This window comes from Oncorhynchus tshawytscha, linkage group LG08 (genome assembly GCF_018296145.1).
Source record: "Oncorhynchus tshawytscha isolate Ot180627B linkage group LG08, Otsh_v2.0, whole genome shotgun sequence".
In the NCBI taxonomy this organism is placed as follows: domain Eukaryota; kingdom Metazoa; phylum Chordata; class Actinopteri; order Salmoniformes; family Salmonidae; genus Oncorhynchus; species Oncorhynchus tshawytscha.
The window spans coordinates 3,320,216-3,337,316 of record NC_056436.1 but is presented as its reverse complement, the minus strand read 5'-3'; the positions used below and the strand labels follow the sequence as shown (position 1 = coordinate 3,337,316).

At 52.4% G+C, this 17,101-nt stretch overlaps 1 protein-coding gene across 1 annotated transcript in view; it reads left to right on the top strand.

Annotated features, from left to right (window-relative positions):
• Nucleotides 1-472, top strand: part of kcnk3b (potassium channel, subfamily K, member 3b) — a 3,476-nt gene extending 3,004 nt beyond the window's left edge. Inside the window, exon 2 of the mRNA XM_042326253.1 lies at nt 1-472. This exon is cut by the window's left edge and continues 583 nt beyond it. Coding sequence (XP_042182187.1) covers nt 1-349 — 349 coding nt within the window. The 3' untranslated portion in view covers nt 350-472.
• The last annotated feature ends 16,629 nt before the right edge of the window (nt 473-17,101 follow it).

Sequence of the window (17,101 nt, the reverse complement as noted above, 5' to 3'; positions counted from 1 at the left end):
TCCCCTAGCCACTACTACCGGCGCCACCAAGCGAGGCCCGAAGGATATGTACAACGAGGTGCTGGGCTTCCAGACAGTGTGTTCGTGTCTGTGGTACCGCAGCAGGGAGAATCTGCAGGGCCAGGGATCCATCCCAATGATTATAAACCGGGACCTGGGCTTCTCTGACCAATACGTAGAGAACTGCACCATGCTCTCCCCTCACTGGGACATGATGTCCTCTCACTACTGTGAGCCAGGTGATACAGGGTGTGTCTGCAGCCCTAACCAGTGCATCAGTTCCATAGCCTCTGGCTTAAACTTCCTCACCCCATTCAGGGCCTTCGCCAAGAGACGCAGCTCGGTCTAGATCAGACCAATTTCAAATCTGGGACATCAAAACCAGTTCCACTGCCGATTTGAATTCTTCCCCTCTAATCAGGGAATCATTTAGACCTGGGACACCAGGTGGGTGATTCCCCTCTAATCAGGGAATCATTTAGACCTGGGACACTAGGTGGGTGATTCCCCTCTAATCAGGGAATCATTTAGACCTGGGACACTAGGTGGATGATTCCCCTCTAATCAGGGAATCATTTAGACCTGGGACACTAGGTGGGTGATTCCCCTCTAATCAGGGAATCATTTAGACCTGGGACACCAGGTGGGTGAAAATAATGATCAGGTAGAACAGAAAACAAGCGGGACTCTGGACCACCAGGCTGGGATTTGAAGATCCCTGGTCAAGACTCAGTGATCAGGTCAGATTCCTTTAAGCACCAAACAGAGGACATCAGCCTGAAACTGGGATAGACTACCTGAAACTGGGATAGACCACCTGAAACTGGGATAGACCACCTGAAACTGGGATAGACTACCTGAAACTGGGAAAGACTACCTGAAACTGGGAAAGACTACCTGAAACTGGGATAGACTACCTGAAACTGGGATAGACTACCTGAAACTGGGATAGACTACCTGAAACTGGGATAGACTACCTGAAACTGGGATAGACTAACTGGGATAGACTACCTGAAACTGGGATAGACTACTGAAACCTAGAAACTGGGATAGACTACCTGAAACTGGGGGAAAGACTACCTGAAACTGGGATAGACTAACTGGGATAGACTACCTGAAACTGGGATAGACTACCTGAAACTGGGATAGACTACCTGAAACTGGGAAAGACTACCTGAAACTGGGACTGGGATAGACTACCTGAAACTGGGAAAGACTACCTGAAACTGGGATAGACTACCTGAACTGGGATAGACTACTGAACTGGGATGACTAAACTGGGATAGACTACCTGAAACTGGGATAGACTACCTGAACTGGGATAGACTACCTGAAACTGGGATAGACTACCTGAAACTGGGATAGACTACCTGAAACTGGGATAGACTACCTGAACTGGGACAATAAGAAATGCTTGTTTTACCATGCAAAACGTATTGCTACAGTGTGCCCTAATGAATGTCCCAGTAGTAGGCTACTGTAGTACATCTCCATAGACACTGTGATCAATAGCCTAGTCTTGCACTTATGTTCAGCTTGGCATAAACTGACACTGGCTTTTAATGCTGGATTCATTCTGTTATATTTTACAAGATCATGGTCCTTGTGTGGCTCTGTTGGCAAGAGCGTGGTAGTAGACACACCGAAGTTGTCGGTTCAGTTCCTGCAGAGATCATATACACATGGTAAAAAATGTCTGCTCTCATTGTAAAGACTGGAGAAGAGGTGTCTGATCTCACTGTAAAGACTGGAGAAGAAGTGTCTGCTCTCACTGTAAAGACTGGAGAAGAGGTGTCTGATCTCACTGTAAAGACTGGAGAAGAAGTGTCTGCTCTCACTGTAAAGACTGGAGAAGAGGTGTCTGATCTCACTGTAAAGACTGGAGAAGAAGTGTCTGATCTCACTGTAAAGACTGGAGAAGAAGTGTCTGCTCTCACTGTAAAGACTGGAGAAGAAGTGTCTGATCTCATTGTAAAGACTGGAGAAGAAGTGTCTGCTCTCACTGTAAAGACTGGAGAAGAGGTGTCTGATCTCACTGTAAAGACTGGAGAAGAAGTGTCTGGTCTCACTGTAAAGACTGGAGAAGAAGTGTCTGATCTCACTGTAAAGACTGGAGAAGAGGTGTCTGCTCTCACTGTAAAGACTGGAGAAGAAGTGTCTGCTCTCACTGTAAAGACTGGAGAAGAGGTGTCTGCTCTCACTGTAAAGACTGGAGAAGAGGTGTCTGCTCTCACTGTAAAGACTGGAGAAGAGGTGTCTGATCTCACTGTAAAGACTGGAGAAGAAGTGTCTGCTCTCACTGTAAAGACTGGAGAAAGGTGTCTGCTCTCACTGTAAAGACTGGAGAAGAAGTGTCTGCTCTCACTGTAAAGACTGGAGAAGAGGTGTCTGCTCTCACTGTGGAAAGACTGATCTCACTGTAAAGAAGAGTGTCTGCTCTCACTGTAAAGACTGGAGAAGAGGTGTCTGCTCTCACTGTAAAGACTGGAGAAGAAGTGTCTGCTCTCACTGTAAAGACTGGAGAAGAGGTGTCTGATCTCACTGTAAAGACTGGAGAAGAAGTGTCTGATCTCATTGTAAAGACTGGAGAAGAGGTGCTATGTTATGATTAAAGACCAGCCATCTTGTAATCTCAGGCTTTTTAGGTCAAATCACTGCAGTCCTCTTCAGTGGTGGAAAAAGTACTACATTGTTATACTCGAGGAAAAGTAAAGATACCTTAATAGAAAATGACTCAAGTAAAAGTCACCCAGTAAAATACTACATTAGACTAAAGTCTAAAAGTATTTGGTTTTAAATATACTTAAGTATCAAAAGTAAATGGAAAAGTGTTAACCATTTCAAATTCCTTATATTAAGCAAACCAGACAACACAAAACATTTTTGGGGGGGATGGATAGCCAGGGGCCCACTCCGACACTCAGACATCATTTACAGATAGCCAGGGGAACACTCCAACACTCAGACATCATTTACAAACGAAGCATTTGTGTTTAGTGAGTCCGCCAGATCAGAGGCAGTAAAGAGCATCAGGGATGTTCTCTGTTTAGTGAGTCCTCCAGATCAGAGGCAGTAGGGATGACCAGGGATGTTCTCTGTTTAGTGAGTCCTCCAGATCAGAGGCAGTAAAGAGCACCAGGGATGTTCTCTGTTTAGTGAGTCCTCCAGATCAGAGGCAGTAGGGATGACCAGGGATGTTCTCTGTTTAGTGAGTCCTCCAGATCAGAGGCAGTAAAGAGCACCAGGGATGTTCTCTGTTTAGTGAGTCCTCCAGATCAGAGGCAGTAGGGATGACCAGGGATGTTCTCTGTTTAGTGAGTCCTCCAGATCAGGGGCAGTAAAGAGCACCAGGGATGTTCTCTTGACAAGTGTGAATCGGACCATTTTCCTGTCCTGCTAGTACTTTTGAGTGTCAGTGGAAAATGTACATTATTTTCATTTGCAATGTCGTGAAGTAAAAATTGCCAGAAATATAAATCGTAAAGTAAAAAATACAGATACTACCAAAAAGTACTTTAAAGTATTTTTTTCTACTGAAGTACTTTCCACCACTGGTCCTCTTGCATAGACAGAAACAGACCCTCGGCTTTTGTAACGGAGACAAGAGAGAAGCTCACTCCACAGCTAGCTTAAAAACGGCACCAACGCTGCTATCGAATCGAATCCTTGGCTATAGGACTACCGGTTGGTACGTACCTCTGGTCCGAGAAAAGAGACGGTGGACAGTGGAAGAAGCGAAGCTGGTAGCGACCCACTGGTGTCAGTTTCACTGTGGAACAATAAACACTTCTACGTACTGTATGTTTACTCTGTTGTAGCGCAGAAAGGTTAATGAATTCAATCTATTGTTAATGACATTGCACTCGTGTAGTGTACATTTTCTGTATAATTCTGCTCCGTCACTATGAGTGATTATCACTGTGGCTAGGCAATCATTGATTTCTGATCGTCTAATCAATTTCAATTCAAAATCAAATAAAAAATGTTTATTTTAAACTCTCCAGGTATTACTTTTTTTGTGCATATTTTTTCTTAAACTTTAAGTTGCTCTCAATGGTCATTCACCAAGTACGACCATATTTAACTTATTTGACTAGATTTGTGCCTAATCTTGACAACACAGGGCTCAGAAAATATCCAGCAAACTACATAATCTATATGTATATATAATGTATATATATATGTATGTATGTATAATCTATATCGACAAGAGATTAGTACAAACCAGGTCTGAAATGCACCAGAAACAACAGCATTGTGACGAAACAAGGCATGTGACAAGTCCTACACCAGGACAGGTGGTTTCACCACAGGACCACTGACGCCAGGCCCAGGTCCTACTCTGCTCTTCTAGATATCCAACAGACCCTTTTCTGAGGTGTCATCATACCCAACCTGTGCCACTGCATCACAACTAACGCTGAAATGTTTCAGTAACTCCCCCATCCCCCCACCCCAAAAAATGTCCAGGTTTCCCAGAAATCTTAGTTTGGAAGATTTTAGAATCCTAATCTGAAGTAAAACAACATTGGATATACAGTTTATGAGTTGTGGTATTCTGTCTGGTATGTTATGTGCTTTAAACGGTACGAAGAGATTAAATAGAGCTTTTTCTGAACTCGTAATGTAAAGGAAATATTATGTCTTGTGTACTAGTTCCAGTACATGGGTACAATCAGAGTTCTAGTACATGTACAATCAGAGTTCCAGTACATGGATACAATCAGAGTTACAGTACATGGATACAATCAGAGTTCCAGTACATGGATACAATCAGAGGTACAGTACATGGATACAATCAGAGTTCCAGTACAGGGGTACAATCAGAGTTCCAGTACATGGGTACAATCAGAGTTACAGTACATGGGTACAATCAGAGTTACAGTACATGGGTACAATCAGAGTTACAGTACATGGGTACAATCAGAGGTACAGTACATGGGTACAATCAGAGTAGCCAACAAATGCTTTTTTTTGCCTTGGTCACATTATTCCACACATTCACTTTTAAATTTCCTTGTCGCTTTTAATCTTACCTGGTACCCAGGCTATTGTGGGCAGAGGTGGCTGTGAACCAGATTACCATAGCAGGCATATACAGCACAGTAGTGACCAGTTTAGGCTTCCATAGGGCTCTGGTCAAAAGTAGTGCACCATATAGGGCATAGGTTCCATAGGGCTCTGGTCAAAAGTAGTGCACTATATAGGGCATAGGGTGCCATTTTGGAAGCACACTTGACCAAAACAGCATCAGAAGGATGACCCATTCAACAAATCCCTGTTTTGCCTCCCTATGAAGAGAGCATCTGCTGTTTTCTGCTGACAGAAATAGTTTCGCTGGGAAGGTCAGAGATGACATTACATCCTCACAGGAAGTCTTCTACTCATCACTGCCTTGACCATATTAGGACAGTCTTTTTTTTTTGCTGATTGCAAGAGTAGATAGAGCATTCAGAAAGTATTCTGACCCCTTGACTATCTCCACATTTTGTTACATTACAGCCTTATTCTAAAATGGATTCAATTGTTTTTTCCCCTCGTCAATCTACACACAACACCCCAAAATGACATCACAATACCCCATAATGACATCACAATACCCCATAATGACATCACAATACCCCATAATGACATCACAATACCCCATAATGACATCACAATAAACCATAATGACATCACAATACCCCATAATGACAAAGAAAAAAACGTTTTTAGACTTTTTAGCAAATTCATATTTCAAAAAACACCCCGGAAATATCACATTTACTTAAGTATTCAGAACATTTACTCAGTACTTTGTTGAAGAACCTTTTGCAGAGATTACAGACTCGAGTCTTCTTGGGTGTGATTCTACAAACTTGGCACACCTATATTTGGGGAGTTTCTCCCATTCATCTCTGCAGATCCTCTCAAGTTCTGTCAGGTTGGATGGGGAGCGTTGCTGCACAGCTATTTTCAGGTCTCTCCAGAGATGTTCGATCGGGTTCAAGTCCAGGCTCTGGTTGTTCCACTCAAGGACATCCAGAGACTTGTCACGAAGCCACTCCTGCGTTGTCTTGGCTGTGTGCTTAGAGTCGTTGTCCTGTTGGAAGGTGAACCTCTGCCCCAGTCTAAGGTCCTGAGTGCTCTGGAGCAAGTTTCCATCAAGGATCTCTCTGTACTTTGCTCCGTTCATCTTTCGCTTGATCCTGACTAGTCTCCCAGAAACTGCCGCTGAAAAACATCCCCACAGCATGATGCTGCCACCACCATGCTTCACCGTAGGGATTGTGCCAGGTTTCCTCCAGATGTGACACTTTGCATTCAGGCCAAAAAGTTCAATATTGGTTTCATCAGACCAGAGAATCTTTCTGATGATCTGAGAGTTGGGTGCTTTTTGGCAAACTCCAAGTGTGCTGTCATGTGCCTTTTACTGAGAAGTGGCTTCCGTCTGGCCACTGTACCAATGGAAGCTGGTGACCAGGAAAGGAGGATGGGGAATAGGGGACCCATGAGGAGGAGGATGGGGGACCCATGATATCGGCATCGGTATGCATGGCGACGTCAAAGTGTGTTTCAAAAATCGTCAGAGTAATTATTTTATTTATAGTACAATATTATGGGGAATAGGAATGAGAGGGCTACTCACACAGCGTTGGGAAGGGATCACAGTAGTGATTGAATGAGGGTATGAGAAATTAGTTGAGGTGTTCAGAGGCTTGACTTCAGTGCAGGACAGGATTTGACTGGGAAGATAAACAACAATAACACAACACAATACACAGTTAGACAAAAGAGCTAAGAATGTGTTAGTCCAACCATGGAGTAAAATTATTCATGTCTAATAACGTGATTGTGTTTGTGTACGTGATTGACTCTGCATACAGTAAATTGATAGGTGTACTCACAGTGCTTGGAGAGGAAACATTCAATGGACGAGAGAGCACATGAGACATGTGGCTTCAGTTCATGTCAGGGGAGAGTTGACGACGGTAGTGGAGTGGTCATCACCTCTTAAAATCAGGGAACGGGAGGGGTCTTAGTTGTAAATACAAATAGCAGATAGATTCCATTACAGCTGCGCCGTCATACGTTGAGACAACATGTTTCTCCAACATGTCAAACACAGACTGCACATCTCGCCCACTTGACAGATCAAAGTAGCCCAAGAAACGTTCCTGAATAAAGCCCTGATCATCCACATACCTGATGATAACTGACAACTGCAAGCAGACTGGTGGCACCATAGGTCCCAGAGTGGTCAGACTGGTGGCACCATAGGTCCCAGAGCGGTCAGACTGGTGGCACCATAGGTCCCAGAGCGGTCAGACTGTTGGCACCATAGGTCCCAGAGCGGTCAGAATTGGTGGCACCATAGGTCCCAGAGTGGTCAGACTGGTGACACCATAGGTCCCAGAGCGGTCAGACTGGTGGCACCATAGGTCCCAGAGCGGTCAGACTGGTGGCACCATAGGTCCCAGTGAGGTCAGACTGGTGGCAGGTCCCAGAGTGATCAGACTGGTGGCAGGTCCCAGAATGGAAAGACTGGTGGCACTATGGGTCCCAGAGTGGTCAGACAGGTGGCACCATAGGTCCCAGAGTGGTCAGACTGGTGGCACTATAGGTCCCAGAGTGGTCAGACTGGTGGCACCATAGGTCCCAGAGTGGTCAGACTGGTGGCACTATAGGTCCCAGAGTGGTCAGACTGGTGGCACCATAGGTCCCAGAGTGGTCAGACTGGTGGCACCATTAGGTCCCAGAGTGGTCAGGCTGGTGGCACCATAGGTCCCAGTGAGGTCAGACTGGTGGCACCATAGGTCCCAGAGTGGTCAGACTGGTGGCACCATAGGTCCCAGAGTGGTCAGACTGGTGGCACCATAGGTCCCAGATTGGTCAGACTGGTGGCACCATAGGTCCCAGAGCAGTCAGACTGGTGGCACCATAGGTCCCAGAGTGGTCAGACTGGTGGCACCATAGGTCCCAGAGTGGTCAGACTGGTGGCACCATAGGTCCCAGAGTGGTCAGACTGGTGACACCATAGGTCCCAGAGTGGTCAGACTGGTGGCACCATAGGTCCCAGAGTGGTCAGACTGGTGGCACCATAGGTCCCAGAGTGGTCAGACTGGTGGCAGTTCCCAGAGTGGTCAGACTGGTGGCAGTTCCCAGAGTGGTCAGACTGGTGGCACCATAGGTCCCAGAGTGGTCAGACTGGTGACACCATAGGTCCCAGAGTGGTCAGACTGGTGGCACCATAGGTCCAAGAGCAGTCAGACAGGTGGCACCATAGGTCCCAGAGTGGTCAGACTGGTGGCAACATAGGTCCCAGAGTGGTCAGACTGGTGACACCATAGGTCCCAGAGTGGTCAGACTGGTGGCACCATAGGTCCCAGAGCAGTCAGACTGGTGGCACCATAGGTCCCAGAGTGGTCAGACTGGTGGCAGGTCCCAGAGTGGTCAGACTGGTGGCAGGTCCCAGAGTGGTCAGACTGGTGGCACCATAGGTCCCAGAGTGGTCAGACTGGTGGCACTATAGGTCCCAGAGTGGTCAGACTGGTGGCACCATAGGTCCCAGAGTGGTCAGACTGGTGGAACTATAGGTCCCAGAGTGGTCAGACTGGTGGCACTATAGGTCCCAGAGTGGTCAGACTGGTGGCACCATAGGTCCCGAGTGGTCAGACTGGTGGCACCATAGGTCCCAGAGAGGTCAGACTGGTGGCACCATAGGTCCCAGAGTGGTCAGGCTGGTGGTACCATAGGTCCCAGAGCAGTAAGACTGGTGGCACCATAGGTCCCAGTGAGGTCAGACTGGTGGCACCATAGGTCCCAGAGAGGTCAGACTGGTGGCGCCATAGGTCCCAGAGTGGTCAGACTGGTGGCACCATAGGTCCCAGAGTGGTCAGACTGGTGACACCGTAGGTCTCAGAGTGGTCAGACTGGTGGCAGGTCCCAGAGTGGTCAGACTGGTGGCAGGTCCCAGAGATGTCAGACTGGTGGCACCATAGGTCCCAGAGTGGTCAGACTGGTGGCACCATAGGTCCCAGAGCAGTCAGACTGGTGGCACCATAGGTCTCAGAGTGGTCAGTCTGGTGGCACCATAGGTCCCAGAGTGGTCAGACTGGTGGCACTTTAGGTCCCAGAGTGGTCAGACTGGTGGCACCATAGGTCCCAGAGTGGTCAGACTGGTGGCACCATAGGTTCCAGAGTGGTCAGACTGGTGGCAGGTCCTGGAGTGGTCAGACTGGTGACACCATAGGTTCCAGAGTGGTCAGACTGGTGGCACCGTAGGTCCAAGAGCAGTCAGACTGGTGGCACCATAGGTCCCAGAGTGGTCAGACTGGTGGCATTATAGGTCCCAGAGTGGTCAGACTGGTGGCACTATAGGTCCCAGAGTGGTCAGACTGGTGGCACCATAGGTCCCGAGTGGTCAGACTGGTGGCACCATAGGTCCCAGAGAGGTCAGACTGGTGGCACCATAGGTCCCAGAGTGGTCAGGCTGGTGGCACCATAGGTCCCAGAGTGGTCAGACTGGTGGCACCATAGGTCCCAGAGCAGTAAGACTGGTGGCACCATAGGTCCCAGTGAGGTCAGACTGGTGGCACCATAGGTCCCAGAGAGGTCAGACTGGTGGCGCCATAGGTCCCAGAGTGGTCAGACTGGTGGCACCATAGGTCCCAGAGTGGTCAGACTGGTGACACCGTAGGTCTCAGAGTGGTCAGACTGGTGGCAGGTCCCAGAGTGGTCAGACTGGTGGCAGGTCCCAGAGATGTCAGACTGGTGGCACCATAGGTCCCAGAGTGGTCAGACTGGTGGCACCATAGGTCCCAGTGGCAGTCAGACTGGTGGCACCATAGGTCCCAGAGTGGTCAGACTGGTGGCACCATAGGTCCCAGAGTGGTCAGACTGGTGGCACTTTAGGTCCCAGAGTGGTCAGACTGGTGGCACCATAGTTCCCAGAGTGGTCAGACTGGTGGCACCATAGGTCCCAGAGTGGTCAGACTGGTGGCAGGTCCCAGAGTGGTCAGACTGGTGACACCATAGGTCCCAGAGTGGTCAGACTGGTGGCACCGTAGGTCCCAGAGTGGTCAGAGTGGTGGCAGGTCCCAGAGTGGTCAGACTGGTGGCAGGTCCCAGAGTGGTCAGACTGGTGGCAGGTCCCAGAGTGGTCAGGCTGGTGGCACCATAGGTCCCAGAGTGATCAGACTGGTGGCACCATAGGTCCCAGAGTGGTCAGACTGGTGGCAGGTCCCAGAGTGGTCAGACTGGTGGCAGGTCCCAGAGTGGTCAGACTGGTGGCACCATAGGTCCCAGAGTGGTCAGACTGGTGGCACTATAGGTCCCAGAGTGGTCAGACTGGTGGCACCATAGGTCCCAGAGTGGTCAGACTGGTGGCACTATAGGTCCCAGAGTGGTCAGACTGGTGGCACTATAGGTCCCAGAGTGGTCAGACTGGTGGCACCATAGGTCCCGAGTGGTCAGACTGGTGGCACCATAGGTCCCAGAGAGGTCAGACTGGTGGCACCATAGGTCCCAGAGTGGTCAGGCTGGTTGTACCATAGGTCCCAGAGCAGTAAGACTGGTGGCACCATAGGTCCCAGTGAGGTCAGACTGGTGGCACCATAGGTCCCAGAGAGGTCAGACTGGTGGCGCCATAGGTCCCAGAGTGGTCAGACTGGTGGCACCATAGGTCCCAGAGTGGTCAGACTGGTGACACCGTAGGTCTCAGAGTGGTCAGACTGGTGGCAGGTCCCAGAGTGGTCAGACTGGTGGCAGGTCCCAGAGATGTCAGACTGGTGGCACCATAGGTCCCAGAGTGGTCAGACTGGTGGCACCATAGGTCCCAGAGCAGTCAGACTGGTGGCACCATAGGTCTCAGAGTGGTCAGTCTGGTGGCACCATAGGTCCCAGAGTGGTCAGACTGGTGGCACTATAGGTCCCAGAGTGGTCAGACTGGTGGCACCATAGGTCCCAGAGTGGTCAGACTGGTGGCACCATAGGTCCCAGAGTGGTCAGACTGGTGGCAGGTCCCGGAGTGGTCAGACTGGTGACACCATAGGTCCCAGAGTGGTCAGACTGGTGGCACCGTAGGTCCAAGAGCAGTCAGACTGGTGGCACCATAGGTCCCAGAGTGGTCAGACTGGTGGCAACATAGGTCCCAGAGTGGTCAGACTGGTGGCACCGTAGGTACCAGAGTGGTCAGATTAGTGGCACCATAGGTCCCAGAGTGGTCAGACTGGTGGCAACATAGGTCCCAGAGCGGTCAGACTGATGGCACCGTAGGTCCCAGAGAAGTCAGACTGGTGGCACCGTAGGTCCCAGAGTGGTCAGACTGGTGGCACCATAGGTCCCAGAGTAGTCAAACTGGTGGCACCATAGGTCCCAGAGTGGTCAGACTGGTGGCAGGTCCCAGAGTGGTCAGACTGGTGGTGGCAGGTCCCAGAGTGGTCAGACTGGTGGCACCATAGGTCCCAGAGTGGTCAGACTGGTGGCACTATAGGTCCCAGAGTGGTCAGACTGGTGGCAGCATAGGTCCCAGAGTGGTCAGACTGGTGGCACTATAGGTCCCAGAGTGGTCAGACTGGTGGCACTATAGGTCCCAGAGTGGTCAGACTGGTGGCACCATAGGTCCCGAGTGGTCAGACTGGTGGCACCATAGGTCCCAGAGAGGTCAGACTGGTGGCACCATAGGTCCCAGAGTGGTCAGGCTGGTGGCACCATAGGTCCCAGAGTGGTCAGACTGGTGGCACCATAGGTCCCAGAGCAGTAAGACTGGTGGCACCATAGGTCCCAGTGAGGTCAGACTGGTGGCACCATAGGTCCCAGAGAGGTCAGACTGGTGGCGCCATAGGTCCCAGAGTGGTGAGACTGGTGGCACCATAGGTCCCAGAGTGGTCAGACTGGTGGCACCATAGGTCCCAGAGTGGTCAGACTGGTGGAACTATAGGTCCCAGAGTGGTCAGACTGGTGGCACTATAGGTCCCAGAGTGGTCAGACTGGTGGCACCATAGGTCCCGAGTGGTCAGACTGGTGGCACCATAGGTCCCAGAGAGGTCAGACTGGTGGCACCATAGGTCCCAGAGTGGTCAGGCTGGTGTTACCATAGGTCCCAGAGCAGTAAGACTGGTGGCACCATAGGTCCCAGTGAGGTCAGACTGGTGGCACCATAGGTCCCAGAGAGGTCAGACTGGTGGCGCCATAGGTCCCAGAGTGGTCAGACTGGTGGCACCATAGGTCCCAGAGTGGTCAGACTGGTGACACCGTAGGTCTCAGAGTGGTCAGACTGGTGGCAGGTCCCAGAGTGGTCAGACTGGTGGCAGGTCCCAGAGATGTCAGACTGGTGGCACCATAGGTCCCAGAGTGGTCAGACTGGTGGCACCATAGGTCCCAGAGCAGTCAGACTGGTGGCACCATAGGTCTCAGAGTGGTCAGTCTGGTGGCACCATAGGTCCCAGAGTGGTCAGACTGGTGGCACTATAGGTCCCAGAGTGGTCAGACTGGTGGCACCATAGGTCCCAGAGTGGTCAGACTGGTGGCACCATAGGTCCCAGAGTGGTCAGACTGGTGGCAGGTCCCGGAGTGGTCAGACTGGTGACACCATAGGTCCCAGAGTGGTCAGACTGGTGGCACCGTAGGTCCAAGAGCAGTCAGACTGGTGGCACCATAGGTCCCAGAGTGGTCAGACTGGTGGCAACATAGGTCCCAGAGTGGTCAGACTGGTGGCACCGTAGGTACAAGAGCAGTCAGACTGGTGGCACCATAGGTCCCAGAGTGGTCAGACTGGTGGCAACATAGGTCCCAGAGTGGTCAGACTGGTGGCAACATAGGTCCCAGAGTGGTCAGACTGGTGACACCATAGGTCCCAGAGTGGTCAGACTGGTGGCACCATAGGTCCCAGAGCAGTCAGACTGGTGGCACCATAGGTCCCAGAGTGGTCAGACTGGTGGCAGGTCCCAGAGTGGTCAGACTGGTGGCAGGTCCCAGAGTGGTCAGACTGGTGGCACCATAGGTCCCAGAGTGGTCAGACTGGTGGCACTATAGGTCCCAGAGTGGTCAGACTGGTGGCAGCATAGGTCCCAGAGTGGTCAGACTGGTGGCACTATAGGTCCCAGAGTGGTCAGACTGGTGGCACTATAGGTCCCAGAGTGGTCAGACTGGTGGCACCATAGGTCCCGAGTGGTCAGACTGGTGGCACCATAGGTCCCAGAGAGGTCAGACTGGTGGCACCATAGGTCCCAGAGTGGTCAGGCTGGTGGCACCATAGGTCCCAGAGTGGTCAGACTGGTGGCACCATAGGTCCCAGAGCAGTAAGACTGGTGGCACCATAGGTCCCAGTGAGGTCAGACTGGTGGCACCATAGGTCCCAGAGAGGTCAGACTGGTGGCGCCATAGGTCCCAGAGTGGTGAGACTGGTGGCACCATAGGTCCCAGAGTGGTCAGACTGGTGGCACCATAGGTCCCAGAGTGGTCAGACTGGTGGAACTATAGGTCCCAGAGTGGTCAGACTGGTGACACTATAGGTCCCAGAGTGGTCAGACTGGTGGCACCATAGGTCCCGAGTGGTCAGACTGGTGGCACCATAGGTCCCAGAGAGGTCAGACTGGTGGCACCATAGGTCCCAGAGTGGTCAGGCTGGTGTTACCATAGGTCCCAGAGCAGTAAGACTGGTGGCACCATAGGTCCCAGTGAGGTCAGACTGGTGGCACCATAGGTCCCAGAGAGGTCAGACTGGTGGCGCCATAGGTCCCAGAGTGGTCAGACTGGTGGCACCATAGGTCCCAGAGTGGTCAGACTGGTGACACCGTAGGTCTCAGAGTGGTCAGACTGGTGGCAGGTCCCAGAGTGGTCAGACTGGTGGCAGGTCCCAGAGATGTCAGACTGGTGGCACCATAGGTCCCAGAGTGGTCAGACTGGTGGCACCATAGGTCCCAGAGCAGTCAGACTGGTGGCACCATAGGTCTCAGAGTGGTCAGTATGGTGGCACCATAGGTCCCAGAGTGGTCAGACTGGTGGCACTTTAGGTCCCAGAGTGGTCAGACTGGTGGCACCATAGGTCCCAGAGTGGTCAGACTGGTGGCACCATAGGTTCCAGAGTGGTCAGACTTGTGGCAGGTCCCGGAGTGGTCAGACTGGTGACACCATAGGTCCCAGAGTGGTCAGACTGGTGGCACCGTAGGTCCAAGAGCAGTCAGACTGGTGGCACCATAGGTCCCAGAGTGGTCAGACTGGTGGCATTATAGGTCCCAGAGTGGTCAGACTGGTGGCACTATAGGTCCCAGAGTGGTCAGACTGGTGGCACCATAGGTCCCAGAGTGGTCAGACTGGTGGCACCATAGGTCCCAGAGAGGTCAGACTGGTGGCACCATAGGTCCCAGAGTGGTCAAGCTGGTGGCACCATAGGTCCCAGAGTGGTCAGACTGGTGGCACCATAGGTCCCAGAGTGGTCAGACTGGTGACACCATAGGTCCCAGAGTGGTCAGACTGGTGGCATTATAGGTCCCAGAGTGGTCAGACTGGTGGCACTATAGGTCCCAGAGTGGTCAGACTGGTGGCACCATAGGTCCCAGAGTGGTCAGACTGGTGGCACCATAGGTCCCAGAGAGGTCAGACTGGTGGCACCATAGGTCCCAGAGTGGTCAAGCTGGTGGCACCATAGGTCCCAGAGTGGTCAGACTGGTGGCACCATAGGTCCCAGAGCACTAAGACTGGTGGCACCATAGGTCCCAGTGAGGTCAGACTGGTGGCACCATAGGTCCCAGAGAGGTCAGACTGGTGGCGCCATAGGTCCCAGAGTGGTCAGACTGGTGGCACCATAGGTCCCAGAGTGGTCAGACTGGTGACACCGTGACACCATGAGGTCTCAGAGTGGTCAGACTGGTGGCAGGTCCCAGAGTGGTCAGACTGGTGGCAGGTCCCAGAGATGTCAGACTGGTGGCACCATAGGTCCCAGAGTGGTCAGACTGGTGGCACCATAGGTCCCAGAGCAGTCAGACTGGTGGCACCATAGGTCCCAGAGTGGTCAGTCTGGTGGCACCATAGGTCCCAGAGTGGTCAGACTGGTGGCACTTTAGGTCCCAGAGTGGTCAGACTGGTGGCACCATAGTTCCCAGAGTGGTCAGACTGGTGGCACCATAGGTCCCAGAGTGGTCAGACTGGTGGCAGGTCCCGGAGTGGTCAGACTGGTGACACCATAGGTCCCAGAGTGGTCAGACTGGTGGCACCGTAGGTCCCAGAGTGGTCAGAGTGGTGGCAGGTCCCAGAGTGGTCAGATTGGTGGCAGGTCCCAGAGTGGTCAGACTGGTGGCAGGTCCCAGAGTGGTCAGGCTGGTGGCACCATAGGTCCCAGAGTGATCAGACTGGTGGCACCATAGGTCCCAGAGTGGTCAGACTGGTGGCAGGTCCCAGAGTGGTCAGACTGGTGGCAGGTCCCAGAGTGGTCAGACTGGTGGCACCATAGGTCCCAGAGTGGTCAGACTGGTGGCACTATAGGTCCCAGAGTGGTCAGACTGGTGGCACCATAGGTCCCAGAGTGGTCAGACTGGTGGCACTATAGGTCCCAGAGCAGTAAGACTGGTGGCACCATAGGTCCCAGTGGTCAGACTGGTGGCACCATAGGTCCCAGAGTGGTCAGACTGGTGGCGCCATAGGTCCCAGAGTGGTGAGACTGGTGGCACCATAGGTCCCAGAGTGGTCAGACTGGTGACACCGTAGGTCTCAGAGTGGTCAGACTGGTGGCAGGTCCCAGAGTGGTCAGACTGGTGGCAGGTCCCAGAGATGTCAGACTGGTGGCACCATAGGTCCCAGAGTGGTCAGACTGGTGGCACCATAGGTCCCAGAGCAGTCAGACTGGTGGCACCATAGGTCCCAGAGTGGTCAGACTGGTGGCAGGTCCCAGAGTGGTCAGACTGGTGACACCATAGGTCCCAGAGTGGTCAGACTGGTGGCACCGTAGGTCCCAAGAGCAGTCAGACTGGTGGCACCATAGGTCCCAGAGTGGTCAGACTGGTGGCAACATAGGTCCCAGAGTGGTCAGACTGGTGGCACCGTAGGTCCCAGAGGTACAAGAGCAGTCAGACTGGTGGCACCATAGGTCCCAGAGTGGTCAGACTGGTGGCAACATAGGTCCCAGAGTGGTCAGACTGGTGGCACTATAGGTCCCAGAGTGGTCAGACTGGTGGCACTATAGGTCCCAGAGTGGTCAGACTGGTGGCACCATAGGTCCCAGAGTGGTCAGACTGGTGGCACCATAGGTCCCAGAGAGGTCAGACTGGTGGCACCATAGGTCCCAGAGTGGTCAGGCTGGTGGCACCATAGGTCCCAGAGTGGTCAGACTGGTGGCACCATAGGTCCCAGAGCAGTAAGACTGGTGGCACCATAGGTCCCAGTGAGGTCAGACTGGTGGCACCATAGGTCCCAGAGAGGTCAGACTGGTGGCGCCATAGGTCCCAGAGTGGTGAGACTGGTGGCACCATAGGTCCCAGAGTGGTCAGACTGGTGGCACCATAGGTCCCAGAGTGGTCAGACTGGTGGAACTATAGGTCCCAGAGTGGTCAGACTGGTGGCACTATAGGTCCCAGAGTGGTCAGACTTGTGGCACCATAGGTCCCAGAGTGGTCAGACTGGTGGCACCATAGGTCCCAGAGAGGTCAGACTGGTGGCACCATAGGTCCCAGAGTGGTCAGGCTGGTGTTACCATAGGTCCCAGAGCAGTAAGACTGGTGGCACCATAGGTCCCAGTGAGGTCAGACTGGTGGCACCATAGGTCCCAGAGAGGTCAGACTGGTGGCGCCATAGGTCCCAGAGTGGTCAGACTGGTGGCACCATAGGTCCCAGAGTGGTCAGACTGGTGGCACCATAGGTCCCAGAGTGGTCAGACTGGTGGCACTTTAGGTCCCAGAGTGGTCAGACTGGTGGCACCATAGGTCCCAGAGTGGTCAGACTGGTGGCACCATAGGTCCCAGAGTGGTCAGACTGGTGGCAGGTCCCAGAGTGGTCAGACTGGTGACACCATAGGTCCCAGAGTGGTCAGACTGGTGGCACCGTAGGTCCAAGAGCAGTCAGACTGGTGGCACCATAGGTCCAAGAGCAGTCAGACTGGTGGCACCATAGGTCCCAGAGTGGTCAGACT